The sequence below is a fragment of the Pituophis catenifer genome, unplaced genomic scaffold (genome assembly GCF_029215685.1).
Source record: "Pituophis catenifer annectens isolate HBS135680 unplaced genomic scaffold, rPitCat1.0.hap2 SCAF_8, whole genome shotgun sequence".
Lineage (NCBI taxonomy): Eukaryota > Metazoa > Chordata > Lepidosauria > Squamata > Colubridae > Pituophis > Pituophis catenifer.
Window position 1 is genome coordinate 15,342,894 of NW_027256888.1, and position 19,755 is coordinate 15,362,648.

Consider the following 19,755-nt stretch of genomic DNA (forward strand, 5'->3'; position numbering starts at 1 on the left):
ATATAAGACAGGGTCTTATTTTCGGGGAAACACGGTATGTAGCTATCAATATCAATTATTAGAATATATGATTACAAATTTATTCTTAGTATGAATAAGCTAATAATACAAAGAGAGAAACAGATTAAATATTTTCTCTGATTTAAGATAGACTGATACACGCATAACATTGATGTTAACAGGATAGAAATCGTAGAATTTGCATCCCCATGTTTGCTGCCAACAAGAAACTTTGCCAGAAATGAATTTCTGAGTATGTGCTTCTTGACAAAGATTCAACGGCCTGCTAAATGTGAAGTCGTATAAACAATGTGAGCAAATAATCTGCCATTGAGGCGGACTCTTTTGTGTAATGGGGACAAAGAGCATGAAAATCAAGATAATACAATGCATTGGTTTCATGGACAATACAGATTAGAAACAGACAACTAACATAGTGTTTCAATTTGATGGGTAAAATGTTTTGCAAAAACTTCATTTTTTTTTCCAGTAACACTCAGGAACCATCTTGTTGTATTAAGATGCACAAAACAGAGTAGCAAAAAACTGTGTGGCTAAGTGGGATCCCTTTGGTAAATAAAGCAATTTTCTTAATATTAGGGATGCTTATTTAAGATATGCAAGCACTTCTCTGTACTAAGATCAAATCCACATTTCTGTATCAATTGCTTGCCTCTGGCAATTAGTCTTAGGAAGTCACTGATGAAAGAAAAACTGGATATACAATCTCCTTTTTATATATACATGCCTCTCTGTTCTATTAGTCAATAATTACTGCTAGGAGCCCATTGTATAATTGACTAAAAACCTACACATAAGGCCAGACTTGATTTTTTTGAAAAGAGCTGAATTAAACTGGAATCAGCCCTGGCAATCAAGAAGTTACATAATGTTCATAATTTTATTTCTTAGAAATATTTTAACCAGCTGTAAAAGCTAAAAAAGAACTGTGAAATATCTTAGGCATGGTTAAAGGAAAAAAAAATATGGAGCGAGACTTGAAGATAGATATTTATTTTCCCTCAATATAGTACTTACAGTAGGACAAATACCACTTCTTTTCTCTCTTACTTCTCCGGGTCATATATAATTATCACAGTCCAGTAGAACAACTTTTCTTTTAAATAGGAAATGAACAGTTCCTCAAACCTAAGATCTCTCCTGCAAGACCCTTGAACTGCAAGGCAATCAAACCGGTCAGTCCTAGAGGAGATCAACCCTGACTGCTCTTTAGAAGGCCAGATCCTGAAGATGAAACTCAAATACTTTGGCCACTTAATGAGAAGGAAGGTCTCACTGGAGAAGAGCCTAATGCTGGGAAAGATTGAGGGCAAAAGAAGAAGGAGATGACAGAGAATGAGGTGGCTGGATGGAGTCACTGAAGCAGTAGGCGTGAACTTAAATGGACTTCAGAGGATGGTAGAGGACAGGAAGGCCTGGTAGAACATTGTCCATGGGGTCACGATGGGTCGGACATGACTTTGCAACTAACAACAACAAGAAGAAGACCTCTACACGATATAACAATCTATCTACTGTATGCCAAACATGTATATTTGGCAGGTCAATATATTTTCCAAGATTTCAACTCTTGCTATCAAAAGTAATAGGATGTGTGTTGTATAATCCATGCAATTTTTATTATTTGGGATTTGTGTGAAGAATTTGGAAAACTACCAGATTAGATAAAGCAGAACAAAGCAAAGCCAGTCACATTGCCCAATTATCAATTCTATGTATCCATTCACTTGAAAGTACCATACAAGTAGTCCTCAATTTATGACCACGATTGAGCCCAAAATTTCTGTTGCTAAGTGACACAGTTGTTAAATGAGTTTTGTATTTTGACCTTTCTTGCCACAGTTATTCAATGATTCACTGCAGTTATTAAATTAGTAACGCAGCTGTTAAGTGAATCTGGCTTCTTCATTGACTTTGCTTGGCAGAAAATCACCAGAGGTGATCATGTGACCCTGAGACACTGCAACGGTCATAAATATGAGCCAGTTGCCAAGGGTCTGAATTTTGATACTGCAATAAGTGTGAAAAACGGTCACGAGTCACTTATTTTCAGTGCCATTGTGACTTTGGTCACTAAATAAATAATCGAGGACTACCTGTATCACAAATATTTGAACATTTAGAAGTTTATTGATATGTCATTTGGTCACCTGCAAATTGAAAGTTAGTTTCAAAATATCAGGCACTTTTTTGGATCAATTGTAAACTAAGGAATTCTTAGTTATGGGGGCATGGCAGAGGTGGTATTCAGCAGGTTCTGACCAGTTCTGGAGAACCGGTAGCGGAAATTTTGAGTAGTTCAGAAAACCGGTAAATACCACCTCTGACTGGCCCCACCCCCATCTATTCTTTGCCTCCCAAGTCCTAGCTGATTGGGAGGAAATGAAGATTTTGCAGTAACCTTCCTCTAGAGTGAGGTGGGAATGGAGATTTTACAATATGCTTCCCCTGCCACACTCACCAAGCCATGCCACGCCTACTGAGCCATGCCCACAGAACCGGTAGTAAAAAAAATTGAATCCCACCACTGGGGCATGGGGATCAGGAGGTAAAGAAAACCTGTGAGATTTGAATTATTGTCGATGGTTATTCTTGGTCACCCCTTTTTCATTTTACTCTTGTCGTCTTCTTCTTCTTGTGCCATATTCGTCATTGGATGTTGGCGATAAAGTTGGCCATCATATTTTTATCAGCAGCCGCACGAAAAAGTGCTGTTGAGTTTTGTCCAAAGCAGATTATGAAGCCATGATGTTCTTCTTCTGCCTGGACCTTATTTGCCTTCAATCTTTCCTTGGAGGGTTAAGTGAAGTATGCCGTATTTTTCTGGGTGTCGCTTCACATGTCCAAAATGTTCTAACTTTTGCTTTTTTATGGTTTTGATAATTCCCCTTGGCTTTCCCAGGAAGCTTATCACCTCATTTCTTATGTCAACCCAACTTATACGTAACAGCTGCCTGTAAATCCACATTTCAAATGCTTCTAGTCTTTTCAAGTGGCTTTCTGTCAGAGACCAACTCTCCACTCCATAGAGCAGGATAGAAAAGATGTAGCATTGGACAAGCCTGATTTTCAATCTTAGGCTTATGTCTTTATTCTTCTAGGGCATCCTTTTAATTTTAATTTTGTATTATCAGGTCGATGTTTTTAATTGTGTTTGCCAGCCAGAATCCTTAGGCGAGCTGGGTAGCCTTTTAAATGAAATGAAATAATGAAATGTCTTTAAAATATCACAATAGTAGTGCAAGAATAGTGTAGAATGAGAATAATCAACTGCAACTGAAAAAAATAAGCATTCACTTGTGTATTTGTTGGGACTGACAGCTGGTACCAGCTGTCAGTGGTTGCTCAGAATTGTTTCAAAAGATCTGTAGGATAAAAGATTGCTCTCTCTTGCTAGTTCCACTTAAATAAAATGTATTACAATGACACAGCATTAACCACATTGATGAATTGCTTATGCCACTATTATCCAAAATGTTAGATGTTGCCATAACAGGTTTTAAACTGGAAAAAGAACTAGGCAGTTTCAATTGCCCCTTACTAACAGTTGGTATAGTTCTTACTAAATTGTGACCTGGACCCTACCTATTTCATGACAATAATTTGTCAAACTTTGAATCAAAGGTTCTCAGTTAAGTAAGCTACCTCATTTTCTTTATGTGTGATGTCTTTCATACCTTATGCCCAGTGGTGATCGCGTGCTGTGCACACACGCTTTTTGCATGAGGACATGCCTGATGCACACTGCATGCACATGTACAGTTTTACATAAACTTACCTTCTGCATTACTGCTGAGGAGTAATACAGCTGAGGCGTGGCCACACGAATCAAGTGAGAAGATATAGGTCAATACAGCACAGGGGTGGGCAGGCAAGCCCACCTGATCGTCGGAGCGAATCATTTTGCTTCCAGCTGATTGTCGGTGCTACCGGTTCGCCCGAACCAGTCTGAATCGGTAGAATCCCATCCCTGCTTATGCCTGATTTCTAAGCTGCTCTGGAAAATAGTTTAGCTAGTTTTTTCAAGGAAATAGCAAAAACAAATAGATAGAATGTAACCTTGGAAAGAAGATCATGTCACGAAGCAATCACACAAATCCACATAGAAATCAATTTCATTAAAAAAAAAAACCCTGTAAATTAAAACAATATTGCAGTCACGTTTTTTGGTCTAGCATGGGAATATATATTGAAGCAAACAGCTTAAAATTATGAGTGAAAAAAATAAGTATTGGGGCAGGAAATTTACTATATAATATATATTTACTATATATCATCATATGCCAACAATATGATCCCCAAATATAAGAAATGTAAGCAGGGGAAAACAGTTCAGTAATCTAAAAACAGGGCAGTAAGTGTTGTGACCCAGGCCCACGTAGTTAGTATTAAATATAAAACAATTCCAAAAAACAGATTTTATTAAAACAGCTGAGAATTAACACATTCTCAGCGTATTCCAAATTAAATGAAAGCAAAGTTCTCAAAACACCATTCTTCAGTTTATCTCCGACCTTGGGATAATTAGGCAAACTGCCAAAGGCTTTTCTTGGCAACAGTTCAGGAACAGAAGACGCTGACAAGAAAGAAATACATCCAAACACGAAGCAAATCTCTCAACGGTTGTTTTCCTGCAAAGAAGCCAAGAACCATTGCTGGTCTTTTAAGCCTTATGGGAGGGGCCAATCATCTATTGGCCCTACTCCCGAGTCGTCCTCTCTGCTTTAGCTGCTCCTGCCTTCTGGCAGATCTTCTCATATGTGCACTAGGAACAGGCTCCTCCTATTCCTCTGCCTCTCTACTGTCAGTCTCTGGAGACTCCGAAGTCCACGCATCACTCCCCGATGGTCCTGGCCCCATCTCTGCCTCTGACACAGAGCCCTCATCCGGACCTTCCCCAGTCTCCAGGACTGGCCCATGTTCTTCCTCAGCCTCAACGCTATCCGACTCCGCTGCCAGCTCCGCAGGCTGTTGGTGGACCACAACAGTAGGCCCAGAGAATACACAATACTTTGTTCCTACAAATATAGTACAGTATAGTTGAAATTAATTTACACATATAGTCATTTTGCTATTCTCCCTACCCTGCAGTGTCGTAAAAGAAAGCTGTCAGATTTCCAAGTTATGTAAGGAAGCTAAGAAAATTAATTTCATTGTTCAACTTCACTGTTATACTGCTTAATAACAAAGAAGTAAGCTAAATTATGTTACATTTTCCTGACCGATTCTAGTAAGTGAGAATGATGCTGTTTATCGACTTCTTTTGAAGAGCATAAGCACTGATAATTCTGAACATTCATGTCATGTTATTTTTATTTATTAGATATTTCTATCCTGTTTTTATATATTTTTTTAAATAAAATATGTAAGGCTCCTTCCTCCTCTTATTTTCCCAAAACAATCCTGTAAGGGAGTTGGGCTGGGAGAAAACAACTGGCACAAAGTCACCCAGCCAGCTTTCATGCTTCGGGTAAAACTAAAATTCACAATTCCCTGCTTTCAACCATGTGTCTTAATCACTATACCAAACTGAGTCACGTTATTTTATCATGTAGATTATTACAATTATTTATAATCTTATTATGACAAATGTGACAAAATTTTTAAAGACCGAAAGATAACTTTTTTCCCCATTTGCACAAAGTATTATACAACTACTTTACAATGTAAAAAGCATTGCTCGTTTTTTTGCAACATACATTACACAATATCCTCTGCTAGCTGTTGTTCACAATTCCTGGAATATATCTCCCCCCAATACATCTCTGGATCTAAACCAGCAGCAGTCTGGATGTGGTTAAGGAAAGTTGCAGATATAATTGTCAAGAGGGAAAAATTGTGAGATAAAAACAGCTGACTCATGAGCAGCTTTTTACTTTTAGCACTCCACGTTAAATGTAATAATGCTTCTTTATCACTTTCACAACTCAAAAAAAGCTCCAGAAGAAATAAACAGATAAATCAAGTCCACTTAATATCATATTAGGTTGTAAGGCCATGAATTAGTCTTCAGGATTTCATTAAAATAAACAGATCAGTAAGTAGCATCGTGCAGATCAGGCCAATTGTTAACATTCCAACCAGCAATCCTCACTAAACATTAACGTTGAAGGGATATTCAAAATGCACAGACAATGTCTCCTCTAATGGTGATGAAACGTTTGCAACCAAACTGCCAAGCTTGGAAGTCAAACCAACAGCCCAAGTTACTAAGTGTAAACCATACACACAAAGTACGAGGACTTGGATTCATTAATTTCAGAAATACATAATATTTGAATAAATTTGGTGAGATTTGCAACCAACACAGATCAGGAATTTATGATTATTATAATGTGTGGGCTGTATGAAGGAAGAATTTTAAAACAAGGGATGTCACAGCACAAACCAATGTATTCAAAATTTAGAAAGTCCCAAGAAAGTTGTTATGTAATGCATGAGCAACAATATTTTTCATAACTTATTATTTAATATATATCCTTCAGTAAGCCACCTGGAGTCATTTATATATAATAAATACATAAATAAAATAAATATCTTGTTTACAAACTTAAGATGGCTCACATAATATCTCTATTTTTTCCCACAATTGTTGAGGTAAATTGTACGAATGGGAATGAGAGAGAATGAAGACTCACTGTCACCTAGGGAGCTCCAGTCACTCTAAATAAATGAAAAAATGGGTCTTCCCATTCCTAATCAAACAATTTACCACTATCCCAGCATTTTAGGCTGATGCCGAGCTGCAATTTCCCGGGTCAATTAACCTTTTTTAAATTACAGATTATAGTTTGGCTGAACTACTCTACTGTGCTCCACATTACTCTGCAAACAGATCTCAAGTTGAAATTAATACAAAATGTTGCTACCCAGAGGTTCTTATCATTCCAACATTATCAATTGTATAGGCTGTTCATTTAAAAAGTGGTTTTAACATTTACAGCCCTATTTGAGTTGGGCTAAATAAATTGATTTACTATTTGCACTCATATATAGTGTTTTAGGAGCTATAATTGACACTACTAATACAGTTACATTTCAGTGAAATTCCCTGGCTATTGGATTTTAAATAGATCCTGAAAACTTTTTTTACTCTGATTTATTCTTTCCGTTACTAGATTTTCTTCAGCTTGTGCTTCAGTTGAATACAAAATGGTGTTCTGGTCATGGACATTCAAGTTTTCATCTGGAAATATTCCAGACAATCTAGGAATACTGTAATATTTTTGCCACAAATAAATTTTCCAAAACAAAAAGTGGTTTATGGCATTACAGCAGAGGTGAGCAACTATGGCCCTTTTATGACTTCTGGACTTCAGTTCCCAGAATTCCTGAGCTAACATGGCTGGCTCAGGAATTCTGGGAGTTGAAGTTCACAAGTCATAAAAGGGCCATAGTTGCCCACCCCTGCATTACAGAATCTGGCAAATATCATGACTCAGGAGAGAAAAATATGTTCCACGCAACATCAGAACTGTTTGTGAATGGAACACAAAGTATTGTGCATTCCTGAAATGACTTATTTAAGCTTGTACTTATGGGTTGGTGGTTGTTTTTTTTTTTTTTGCATTGATCTATTTATTTGAATTTTTTTATTTCTAAGGATTTAATGTAGTGCTTCATGGTATATATTGTGTTTTATAATTTATTCCATGCTTTAGAAAACTGTAGATGTGAAAATGAAGAAATCTTCAAAGTAAAAGAAAAATAATTTTAAAAACAAATCCTTTCTTGTAGATTTGTCATAACATGTAATATAACTTTAAATAGTAGTAAAGTAGACAGTTATATACTCAAACTTTTATTTAAAGTATATTATTTCCATATGTGCCTTTACATTAGTAATAAATTATTATACAAATGTAAAGATGTTGATGAATGGAATTTAGGAAAGAAATACCCATATTATCGAGAACTGATAAATTTTCCAGAAAAAATAAGTTTTGCTCTGAGTATATGGGATTTAATTAAAGATTATAATAATAAGAGTAAAATTACCTCTGCGACATCAGCTAAAATTGGGAGGCTTCTGCCACCGATAGCCTCCCACCGACCAGTACGCGCCCACAGAGAGGGACTCCTCAGGGTGCCGTCAGCCAGGCAATGTCGGCTGGCGACCCCCAGGGGGAGGGCCTTCTCTGTGGCAGCTCCCGCCCTCTGGAACGATTTGCCCCCGGAGATACGAAGGATATTGGATCTCCGGGTTTTCCGCCGTGCCCTAAAAACTTTTCTTTTCCATCAAGCAGTGAAAACCCCCCCCTTTTTTTTTAGTTTTTTAGCTTTTTAAATTGTCAAAGAGGTTTTAGTTTTCAATGTTTTAAATTTTGGGGCCACAGTTATTTAATTCTTTTAATAATTTTAAATTTTGTATTGATATGTGTTTTAGTTCTGGCTGTGCGCCTCCCTGAGTCCACTTGGAGAAGGGCGGGATATAAATTGAATAAAATAAATAAATAAAAAATAAAAAAGACAACTGAATGACAGATGAAGAGAGGCAGAAAAGGAAATGGGGGAGTTGGAAGCAAGATAAAAAAAATTCTGACATCTATAAAGGCAAGGATCAAATTACTGGAAGTAAGAAAAGGATGTAATTTCCTAATTATGCATGAAAAAAAATGTTTTCTGTGTAGTAATACTGGACAACAAATCTGGAAAGTAAAACTTGCTTAAGTTGACTAAGTGTGAAGATGTCTGTATGGCAGTTACTTGTACTACACAACCCTGTACACAAGAATAGAGACCATCTCTTGAAACTTCATTCACAGGCCAAGAAATCAATGGTGTTTCTGTCACCTCAGTTTCATTCATTCTCTCAATTAACATGAAAAATCAGATTTGTTTTTAATATTCTGATTATTATATTTAAATTTAGGGGCAAAAGAGCCTCATTTAAGTACATAATAATATCTCTATTACATATAACTATTTGTAGTAGTTTAAAAAATTTTTTTTTATTTTACTCTCACCATGCTTTGTTGAGGATCTGGTTCTAAGTGGCCCACAATCTTCCATATCCTCCAAGAAATAAAGCTTGATTCTCTTGGTTTAGTTATAAGAAAATGTCCCTCTCAGATGTATACTACTGTATACATACTGTATAGATTCTATATCCTTGGAATCTGTCCTTGTGCAACATATTAATACATTAATATTAATGGACATTAATACATTAGAGAGGGTCCAGAGGTATTTTACAAGAAGAGTACTCAACTCCTCTGCTCGCAATAAAATTCCTTATAACACCAGGCTTGAAATTTTAGGCCTGGATAACCTTGAACTACGCCGTCTACGTTACGACCTAAGCTTAGTACACAAGATTATCTACCATAACATCCTACCTGTTAATGACTACTTTAACTTCAACCGCAATAACACAAGGGCTATTAATAGATACAAACTAAATGTAATCTGCTCTAATCTTGATTGCAGAAAATACGATTTCAGCAAGAGTACTAAATGTCTGGACTACTTTACCTGATCCTGTTGTTAGTTTCTCTAACCCCCATACCTTTTACCTTAAACTGTCTACCGTGGACCTTACACGTTTTTTAAGAAGTCCCTAAGGGGCCGTGCATAAGCACACCAGAGTGGCCCACCATCCCTCTCCTATTGTCCCCATTTATATGTACTCATTTTATGTGTTTATGGCTATGTTTTGCTCATTTATATCCATTTATTTGTGCCATTTTTTCATGTGTCCATGTCTATGTCTATACTGATACTTGTTGACAAAACAATTAAATAAATAAATAAATATTCCTTGCTGTTTCATATTCAGTGCATTGCATGGAATCAGTTTAGTTTTGCCAATTATATTAACCGATACTTTGATTCTCCCAGGTGCAGTATGTGGGTTTAATGAAACTGCTGTTACAATAAACTTATTCTGGCAGAGGTACTTCAAGCCACAGGAATATTTCATTTTATATATTCTTGAGTTTCTTTGGGGAAAGGTTCTAGCCAAATATGAGCATTTAATGGATTTTTCTGCTTTAAGAAAGATCTTATCATTACAGATGTGTGTCAGCGTTAAAAAAAAATCTGTATTAGAACTCGATAATATGATTACCAGAGACCTTCATTTGGTTATCTGAAAGTTAAGGAAAAATTTGCCTCAGACTGATTCAGTTAAGACATAGGGTAAGCCATCAATGCTGTCTGGTGTTTCTATACAGTGGTATGAATTTCTTTCAATAACCTGAATGACATCGGTGCATAGATAGCTATGTCCAGTTTTTATTATTGTGTAGTACATATGGGCAGCAGAGGTTAAAACTTTCTGTCCTTTCCACATCTATTGCTATTTTATGTATGATTTATAACAAAAGTCTACATTTTCACTTGGGATGAATCCATATATGTTCAGTAAAGCTTATTGTCAAGTATGATTTTGACATAATGTTCTTCAAGAGAGTTAGGAGAAATTTGTATTGGAAAAATTATGACTGGTACAAAATTCCCTTGATTATTTCAGTTCTTTGTGCATATAATGTATATACTAGTCAAGCTATTGTTCTGCAAGATGATCAATTTTATACAATGGTGTATATCTTTATTTTCACTTGTATTTTATTATGAAATTTAATTTAAAAATTGAAAATATATAGTGTAGACAAGAGGTAAGGAATAGTAATCAAAATAAAATAAAAATTTATTAAATTTATACCAACATCATTCACTATACTTCTATCTTTCTTTCCTTGCATCCATTCTTGCTTCCACTTTATCTGTACTCTGTTTTACACATTGCTTTTTGTCCTTATTAGATCAAAATAATGATTTGGTATTCTTATGTCAGTTCAAGTTCCATGAAAATAAAAAAGTCTTATTTTATACATTTTACACTTGGGACTTAATTTACTTTTCCATTCACAAGTTTTATTCTTCTAACATTAGTATATGCTGATCTCTTTCTTTCTTTACTGAAATAACAGAGAATAGACTATTTGAAGCAAGTGAAAAGTAAATTTACAATAAAATAAATGAATTACATCGTTTACACAACAAATTAAAAAACCAGGTGAAAAGAGCCGTCTTATGATTTATAGCAGTCTCTTGCTGTATATATTCACTTTTCCACGTTCAGCTACACACAAGACAGAACTACTTCTGCTTAATATACTTCACAGTTTTGGACAGATGATTAGTAAATATATATATTAAAAAGAAAAATGTAACAAAATATTTAATTGAACATTTGTTAAGCCTGATTATCTTAAGCATGGCATGGCATAAGTATGTCTACAAAAGGGAATCAGCTTACAGCTATTATTGGAAAAGGTACAAGGTTTGTTGGTAACAGTAAAAGCAGCTATTTTGGTATATTAGTAGAAAGCTAAATAAATATATATTTTTATGCCATCAGTCTATACGAGTCTAGACATACTCTAGGCAACTATACTCCATAACATTTTTCAGTGTTGCCTGAAAAACGAATCAAAACTGATGTTGAATTTTTAACTCAGCTGTGTCAGGTTTTACCCATATTCCCTAAAGTTGATAGACAACCTGGTGCTCTCCAGATATTTTAGCTTAGACAATGACATTGGCCTTGCATGCTGAGGCTAATGGGGATTTGTGTAAGCCACCTAGAAGGCAGCAGGTTGTCAATGCAACTCTAAAGAGGTTTTCATATACTGCCATCTATAGCAATGATCAGTCAACATAAACCCACAGCTCATTAAGAATTAGGGACAATATACATTTCGTATTATAGTACCAGGCCAGAAATAGAGAGGGAAGGGTTAACAAAAGCATAAGGCTTAGCCTTCTTGTAGACTGTTATTGCTGTAGACTTATTTGTCTACCATTGTAGGAACTTGTCGGCTGACGGCGCCCAAGATGAGGGCGTTCTCTGTGGCTGCACCGACCCTCTGGAACGAGTTACCCACCGAGCTCCGGATGGCCCCTGATCTCTGTTCCTTCTGCAAGGACCTGAAGACATGGCTCTTTAAGCAAACTGGCTGAGTCTGTTCTGGGAGTTTTAATTAATTGTGGGTTTTGAATTGAATTTTAATTGTTAATTTTAATTGCTGTGAGCTGCCCCGACTCCTTCGGGAGAAGGGCAGCATATAAATTCTAATAAACTTAAACTTAAACTTGTTAAAGGTACTGCTGCTTATATGGCATAATAGCAACACAAGAGTTTTAGTAATTATATAGCATTGTGAGAAACAAACAGGCCATGAATTAAGTCAACTCTTGACAAATATAACTTAAACAAAATGCTTCAATGAGATTTTCTGTATCTAACCTGTATTCACATAGAATCTTTGACTAAGTCTCAATGTAAACTGCATATATAAGTATTAATAGAAAACCTTGAAAATGAGACTGTGATATTATTTATATGTATTTTTAACCTTTCCAATATATGCTAGTAAAAAAAAGAGCATAGTGATAATGCATATGATAAAAAATAATGAATATATGAATAATGAATAATGTTATCATCTCAACTGAAAAAATAAGAACAAGTAAAACTGTAATAGTGCAATGCGGTAAAAAAGAAGCAAAACCAAAGTGTTGGAATACCATTTATTAATAATTAAAACAAAGTAGTAATAATTGATACTTTATGACAATGAGCATTTTAGAATTATAGAATGCTAGGATATTACTTGTTCTAAAAAAACATTAGTACTGAACATACTGTATATAAGGCTGAAAAAATATTTTATGTAACCAATATAATCTCAGGTATTTTGGGTTCAAATTTTATTTTCTAAATATACCTAGGCTATATTTCTAAATATTAGTTGCCAAATATCTGTCTCAAATCTAGAATGTGTACTCTACCTGAATACTTATGCTATTTCCAAAATATTATCAATCATTATTGAGAGCTGCTGTCAGAACTTTTAAGTGTTATATATGTATGTATGTTTCTGGATGCTTCTGTTCAGAATTGGACCGTCATACTGCAAAATACTTCCTCTTAAAGCAGGGGTGTCAAACTCAAGGCCCGTGAGTCAGATCCGGCTCATGGGGTACTTAGATCTGGCTCGCCGGGGCACCTTGAAAACAGCGAAGGACTGGCCCATGGTGCCTCAGACAGTGAAAATGGCACTGGTGGAGGATTGCAGGAGCTCAGGAGCCCGTTTTTAATGGTAGAGCGTTTGGGCCACCACAGCCCCCTCCCCGACATGAGCGACATCAAGCTGGCCACACCCACTCTGGCCACGTCCCCAATGTCAAACACAACCCTGATGCGGCCCTCAATGAAATTGAGTTTGACACCTCTGTCTTAAAGCATTGAAAAACTCTAAATGTAACTGCAGTTTAAAAGTATAATTTTTTTAAAAAAAAAAATACTTGATTTAATCATGTAATCATATTGCCATGACCTTACGTTTTTGGTTATGCTTTGTTTTGCTTGTATATATCTGCATTGTGTAACTACAGATAGTCATGTTGTAAAAAGAAAAGTAATGCAATCGAAGAGCTATCTTATTTCAGAATGTGTTCATATCATTAACGCATTATATAAACAAAAAAAAAACCCTTTTTATAAATTGAATCATCTCTCACACTTCTCATGCCAAGCCAAAAGTCAAAGAAAATGAGCCCCCAAACCGCATGTGAAGCAGGATGCCATTGGAGGGGTCCATAAAGCCCAAAACCATAAGCAGGAGTCCATTCTGTAGGCAAGAACTAGGAAGTCCTGGCTGCCCTCAAATGCCTCCCTGCAGATTTCTTTATAACGTGGGTGTCAAACTCGCGGCAACACGTTGCCATCACGTGACAACTGGGGTGGCATGGCCTGCATCCGGCCCACGGGCTGCCAGTTTGACACCCTTCTTTAGACTATTCTCAAGTCACAGTTCACAAGGGTTACCTGAATAACCCCTGAATGCCTCATAGATGATCTCAGAAGATCTTGAATGGAGACTCCTCTCAAAGCAAGGTAAAATAACCCCATTCTGAATACACTTTTCTGCATACTGTATATTTTACTGTATATCCTTATCTTTGCAGGAGTCACAAAATTACTGAATCAATATATTTTGTGTCTCGAATTGTTCAGAATAATCAACCAGTCATAGAATCTGAGTCCGTAGAATCAGTGATATTTTGCACCACGATTATTCTAGATATGCACTGAAGAAGTGAACGTTTCAAGGACCTTTTTTGCATCCAATACCAATTCAAACTTATCATAATTTCACAAACAGTAATTATGATGAAGGTGCAGAGACAATCTCTCATTGAAAAAAAAAAAAGCAAACCCCTGTAAAACTGGTAAAAATGTTTTTTTTTCACTATAAATATACTAGCTCTATCATGTGAATATGCAAATGTACATCTATATGAATTCATAAAAGAGAATATTTGTAGCTTAGGGTTGACAAGTGGGGTCCTTGGTGCTCTCTGGGCTTGTTTCCTTGCAGACATTTCATTACCCAAATGAAATATTATATACTGGAGCACCATTTCCCCCCTAAACTGAAGTATGCTTGACTCAGAGTAATTTGATTAGGCACAGTGGTGGGTTGCCCCCAGTTTGGACCGGTTCACAAGAACCGGTAGTAAAACCGGCGGGAGGCTTCACCCACCGACCCAAACGTCATCAGGAAGCTTCTGCGCATGTAAAGTGAGCGCGAGCACGCAGCCCCATTGCAAACCGGTACTAAAGGTAAGTACAACCCACCCGTGATTAGGCAAAAAAGTAGTATAATCTCTGTTCTGTTGGCAAGACCATGATAGATCTGTTTGATTCCAGTGCACCATGACTCCACTGAATGAACACATCTTTAGTAATACCCATCTCGAGTTTCAGAATGAACATCATGTAAAAGTAATTTCCAAGGAGCCTGGTGGCGCAGTGGACTAAGTGCTGTTAAAGTAGCACTTAGTTGCCAGCTGCCTGCAATTACTGCAAGTTCAAATCTCACCAGGCTCAAGGTTGACTCAGCCTTCCATCCTTTCGAGGTAGGTAAAATGAGGACCCGGATTGTGGGGGCAATAAGCTGACTTTGTATAAAAAAAGAACACCGCTTGGGGGGGGGGGGCAAAAGCCCTACTAAGCAGGTATATACAAAAGTATGAAGGCTATTGCTTAATGCATTGTAAACCGCCCTGAGTGTCCGGAGAAGGGCGGCATATAAATTGAACTAATAAATAAATAAATAAATAAATTGGATTTCCCCTAAACAGGGATCTCAAACATAGGCAGGAGAAAAGAGATAGACTATTCCTGGTAGTATCTGACAAGTTGATAGTATATGTTGTGGACAATTATTTATGAAAATAAGCTTGGCTAAGTAATTTCTAATTTATGAAAATAAAACATTTACAGCTTTATGATATAGGATGCTGTGTTTTATAGCATATGATAAGAATGCCAAATGTCTGTTTTATATTTGAAACCAATGATAAATTATCTGCACAGGTTCTTAAATTTCTTCTGCTGTTGAAAGTTCGCATGCTGAACAACTGGAACTGATTAAAACTTAAATATCGCTTCACAGTGGTTTACAGCTCTCTATAAACAGTTTACAGAGTCAGCATATTGCCCTCAACAATCTGGGTCCTCATTTTACCGACCTCAGAAGGATGGAAGGCTAAATCAACCTTGAGCCTGGTGAGATTCGAACTGCCAAATTGCAGGCAGCTAACAGCCTGCAGTTCTGCAGTCTAACCACTGTGCCACCATGGCTCTTTGGTGAAAAGGTGAAAAACATGGGGTTATAAGTGCTGAAGGAGATTTCAAATGATGGATATCAGATGAGTGGGAATATTTTTAAAATACATCTGGCAATGAAGTTGGCAGTTGGGAGAAAAATGACTTTAAATCAGGTTGAGCTGTAGAAGTAAGCAAAGGAGGAGGAAAAATGAAAGATTTGTCCCCTTTAGGAAAATTATGCATTTCGATACTTTCATCTTGCAGTTCTGCAATGTCATTGAACACAGAAGCAAGAGGCTCAAAGCTGGGCTCCCAGTTCAGCAAACAATTCCAGTTATAATTCTCTCCAAGATCTTTAACAGAGTCTACTGGGGTAACAAGATCCTTGCTATCAGGTGCTACTATACATTCCATTGTGAGATCTGTCATTATCTCAATTTCTTTAACTGTCACTTTTGCAAGTGTATGGGACAACATTTTGTTGCAGAGTAATTCTCTGAAGTAATGGAGGGCCTCTGTGTTTTGAGAAACGGACATCATCTTATTTTCTCCAGACTGACATGAAAACTGATCAGAATCCCTTGGAATCCCTGAATCTGGATTAAATGAGCCTCTGTCACTTAAAGCAAATCTAGTACCCTTCCTATAAGGATGTTCATTGACCTTTTTTAGTTCCACATCTTCTCCAATTGACCCTTTCATTGATCCGTGGCTATGTGAGTTGGGTTGTACACAAACACTATCAATATTTCTTTTATCCATGGTGCCAATTAAACTTAGCCAATCAGCTATGCTCCCTAAAGGGAGAATAGTTGTTCCATAGATTTGGGGTTCTTGGAAATGTTTAGATGAGGTTTTTTGTCTATGCATGTTTAGATCTATAACTGAGGGACATGGCAACTCTTTCTTCAGGCTACACCTGCGGGTATCTTTTAGTATATATCTACCAATAAGCACAGCAAGGCAGATGGCTAAAAACAAAAGTATTATAATAGAGATGGCAATGTTAACAGATAGGTTAGCTGCTCGCAGTGTGTGATAGCTCTTAGGGCTATTAGAAATGTTTACCAGAACTGTGCAGGTGCTGGATTTTGAGTCCTGCTTTGGACTATGAGCTTTTATTAGAAGTTCAAAAGTGCCATCTTTCTTCTTCATGCTGCTTCTTTTTTTGTGAAAAGATCTAGCCAAATAAACAGACCCACTGCTACAGTTCACCGAAAAGAAGGAAGATTGTTCTAACAAAGTATAATAAATGACACCATCCAAGCCACCATCACAGTCTGATGCTTTTACATCGCCAATCAACTGTCCTGCTTCATTCTTCTCGGGAAAATAAAAGAAATATTCATCTTGGCTGAACACAGGGTCAAATTCATCCAATCCTTCAACATTAATCTGAACAGTAACAGTAGCTGTGGAATTGCTTTTATCTTTTGCCTGTGCAACGAAACAGTACTTACTCTGATGTTCAAAGTCAAGTACCTGCTTGGTGCGGATATTTCCAGACAAAGAATCTATTATAAACAGGTTATGATCTCCAAGATTCCCAAGATGAGTAGACAAGCAAGATGACTGGATAGAGTAGGAAAGATAACCACAAGGGCCAGTATCAAAATCTAGTGCAGAAATTGTGCAAACAGAGGAAAAAGCAGGCATATTTTCATGTATACCACACTCGAGGTTTGGAAAAACAAATACGGGGACATAATCATTAGCATCAAGGACACTGATAAAAACAACAGCAAAAGCCACGTTTTTAAGAACTATTCCTCCGTCAGAAGCTTGAACAGTCAAATTGAATTCCGTAGCATCCTCGTAATCTAGAGCTCTGATGAGACGTATTGAGCCAGTTTTACTTTCTAGTTGGAAGTGCCCGTTATCATTTCCAGAGGCTATATTGTAAGTGATATCTGAATTAGTTCCAGCATCATAATCATACGCTGACACTGAAGTAATGTAATTACCAACTGGAAAATCTTCCCTGACATGAACATGATATTCCAAACTTGTAAATACAGGTGGATTGTCATTAACATCTAAAATAGTAATCGACACGGTAGCAGTGGAATTTAGATGAGCAGCTCTATGATTAGAGGCAAGAATTAACAACTTATAAGAGGAATATTTCTCTCGATCTAGGGTGCTTCTCAAAACAAGATTTCCAATCGTTTGATCTGAATATTCTGGCCCAAATAAAAGCTTTTTCACATAGAATTTATTATCGTTATTGCCACCAATGATGGAATACACAACATTGGTGCCTTGATGATTTCTATCTTGGTCATTAACTGAAAATGTAAACAAGTTCTCTCCAGCTGAAGCATTTTCACTTATAGTAAAAGTATAGATTGCCATTGTAAACAGAGGAACGTAAGTATTCATAGCCTGTATCTGCACTGTAACAGAAGTCATGGCAGTCAAAGGTGGCTTTCCATGGTCGACAGCTTCTACAAGGAGACGGATCTCTGGGTTACTGAACTGATAGGTCAGTGGCTTAACAAGAAATAGTGAACCTAAAATAAAATAAAACATGCATTATGTTGTGCAAAAACTTTTAGTAGTAACACTATAGTTTCCACTTTCTGTATTGCACAAAGATCATCATTTTAAAAAATTTTATGTGCTACAAAAAAGAAAGACAATATAAAAGGACAATTCCAGGCAGCCAAAAATTGCATGTACTAAATGGAGTTCATATAAATTCAGGGGTATGAAAAACATATGTACCTATTGTGAAAATCATTATAACATGTTAGTACTTTATTCTTATATTTAAAGAAATTCTGATATTCTTAAAATGTATTAATTTAGTGAAATTTCTAAGTCACAGAAAAATAATAGCATTCAAATTAAATGAATAGATTTAGATAGGCCAAAGAGTAGATATACAATCCAAAATATACCATGTTTCCCCAAAAATAAGACCCTGTTTTATATTTTTTTGAACCCTGAAATAAGTGCTTGGCCTTATTGCCATGCGCTCAAAAGCCCGATTGGGTTTATTATCAGAGAATGTCTTATTTTGGGGAAAACAGGGTAGAATCAGAGGTGGGTTTCAGCAGGTTCTGACCAGTTCTGGAGAACCGGTAGTGGAAATTTTGAGTAGTTCGGAGAACCAGTAGTAAAAATTCTGACTGGCCCCGCCCCCATTATTCTCTGCCTCCCAAGTCCCAGCTGATCGGGAGGAAATGGCAATTTTGTAGTAACCTTCTGCTGGAGTGGGGACGGAATGGAGATTTTACAGTATCCTTCCCCTGCCACACCCACCAAGCCATGCCATGCCATGCCACACCCACCAAGCCACACCCACAGAACCAGTAGTAAAAAATTTTGAAACCCACCACTGGGTAGAATATATACTATATGATATATATAGTATATATACTCCTTGGATCCTTTCTTCTAGTACTTAGAAGAAATACCTAGATCCTTAATTAAAATCATGAATAATATATTTAGCTACACTTAGGTATGCATGAAAAGACCGCCTATTAAGCATTCTCAGTAGACAGAATCTTGAACAGGATTTTTCCCAATTTGTGTTGTTGTTTATGCATGCTCACCATTTTGTGGATCAATAAAAAATGTATCAGAGACAGAAATCATTCTGTAGAATATCTTTCCATTGTGCTCTGAATCTTTGTCTGTGGCATGCACAGTCAAGACAGAGTCATCTATGTACCTACATTCAGGTATAATCACCTGAAAGAAAGGGAAATAAAATACAGCATTTCAAATATTGACCATTAATTGGTTTTAAAAAGTAATTACTGATCCTGGCATTTCTTTTTCTTACCTGATAGGCATCCTGAATAAATACTGGAGGATTATCATTGACATCAGCTACAAGAATCTGAAGTTGTTCTATGGTTTGATGCACAGAATCAGAAACGTTGATAAAAAGTTCCAAATGAGTATTTGTTTCAAAATCTAATGCCTTCACCAGTGTAATTGTTCCCTTCAATTGGTCGATTGCAAATTCCTTTCCATGATTATAACCTTCAGCAAAACTGTAGTGAAGAGGGGGGCCCAGGTCTGTATCATTTGCAACTACTTGTATCAGTAGGAATCCAACTGGTGTACCTACAACAATCATGCTTAAAAATGAG

At 36.6% G+C, this 19,755-nt stretch overlaps 1 protein-coding gene across 1 annotated transcript; it reads right to left on the bottom strand.

Moving 5' to 3' along the window:
• Positions 1-15,763: 15,763 nt before the first annotated feature.
• LOC139320579 (protocadherin-23-like) lies at positions 15,764-19,742 on the bottom strand. Its single transcript, XM_070948956.1, has 3 exons — positions 19,443-19,742; positions 19,210-19,348; positions 15,764-18,159 (listed from the first exon to the last, which is right to left on the bottom strand). The coding sequence occupies exons 1-3, from the start codon at positions 19,740-19,742 to the stop codon at positions 15,764-15,766; spliced, it is 2,835 nt and encodes a 944-aa protein (XP_070805057.1).
• Positions 19,743-19,755: the final 13 nt, after the last annotated feature.

Excerpts from the sequence above, each read along its gene's own strand:
- LOC139320579 (XM_070948956.1), bottom strand. The coding sequence starts at position 19,742 with ATGATTGTTGTAGGTACACCAGTTGGATTCCTACTGATACAAGTAGTT. Across the intron at positions 19,349-19,442 it reads TTATTCAGGATGCCTATCAG|GTGATTATACCTGAATGTAG; the intron begins GTAAGAAAAAGA and ends CCTTTCTTTCAG. Across the intron at positions 18,160-19,209 it reads TTTTATTGATCCACAAAATG|GTTCACTATTTCTTGTTAAG; the intron begins GTGAGCATGCAT and ends ATTTTATTTTAG.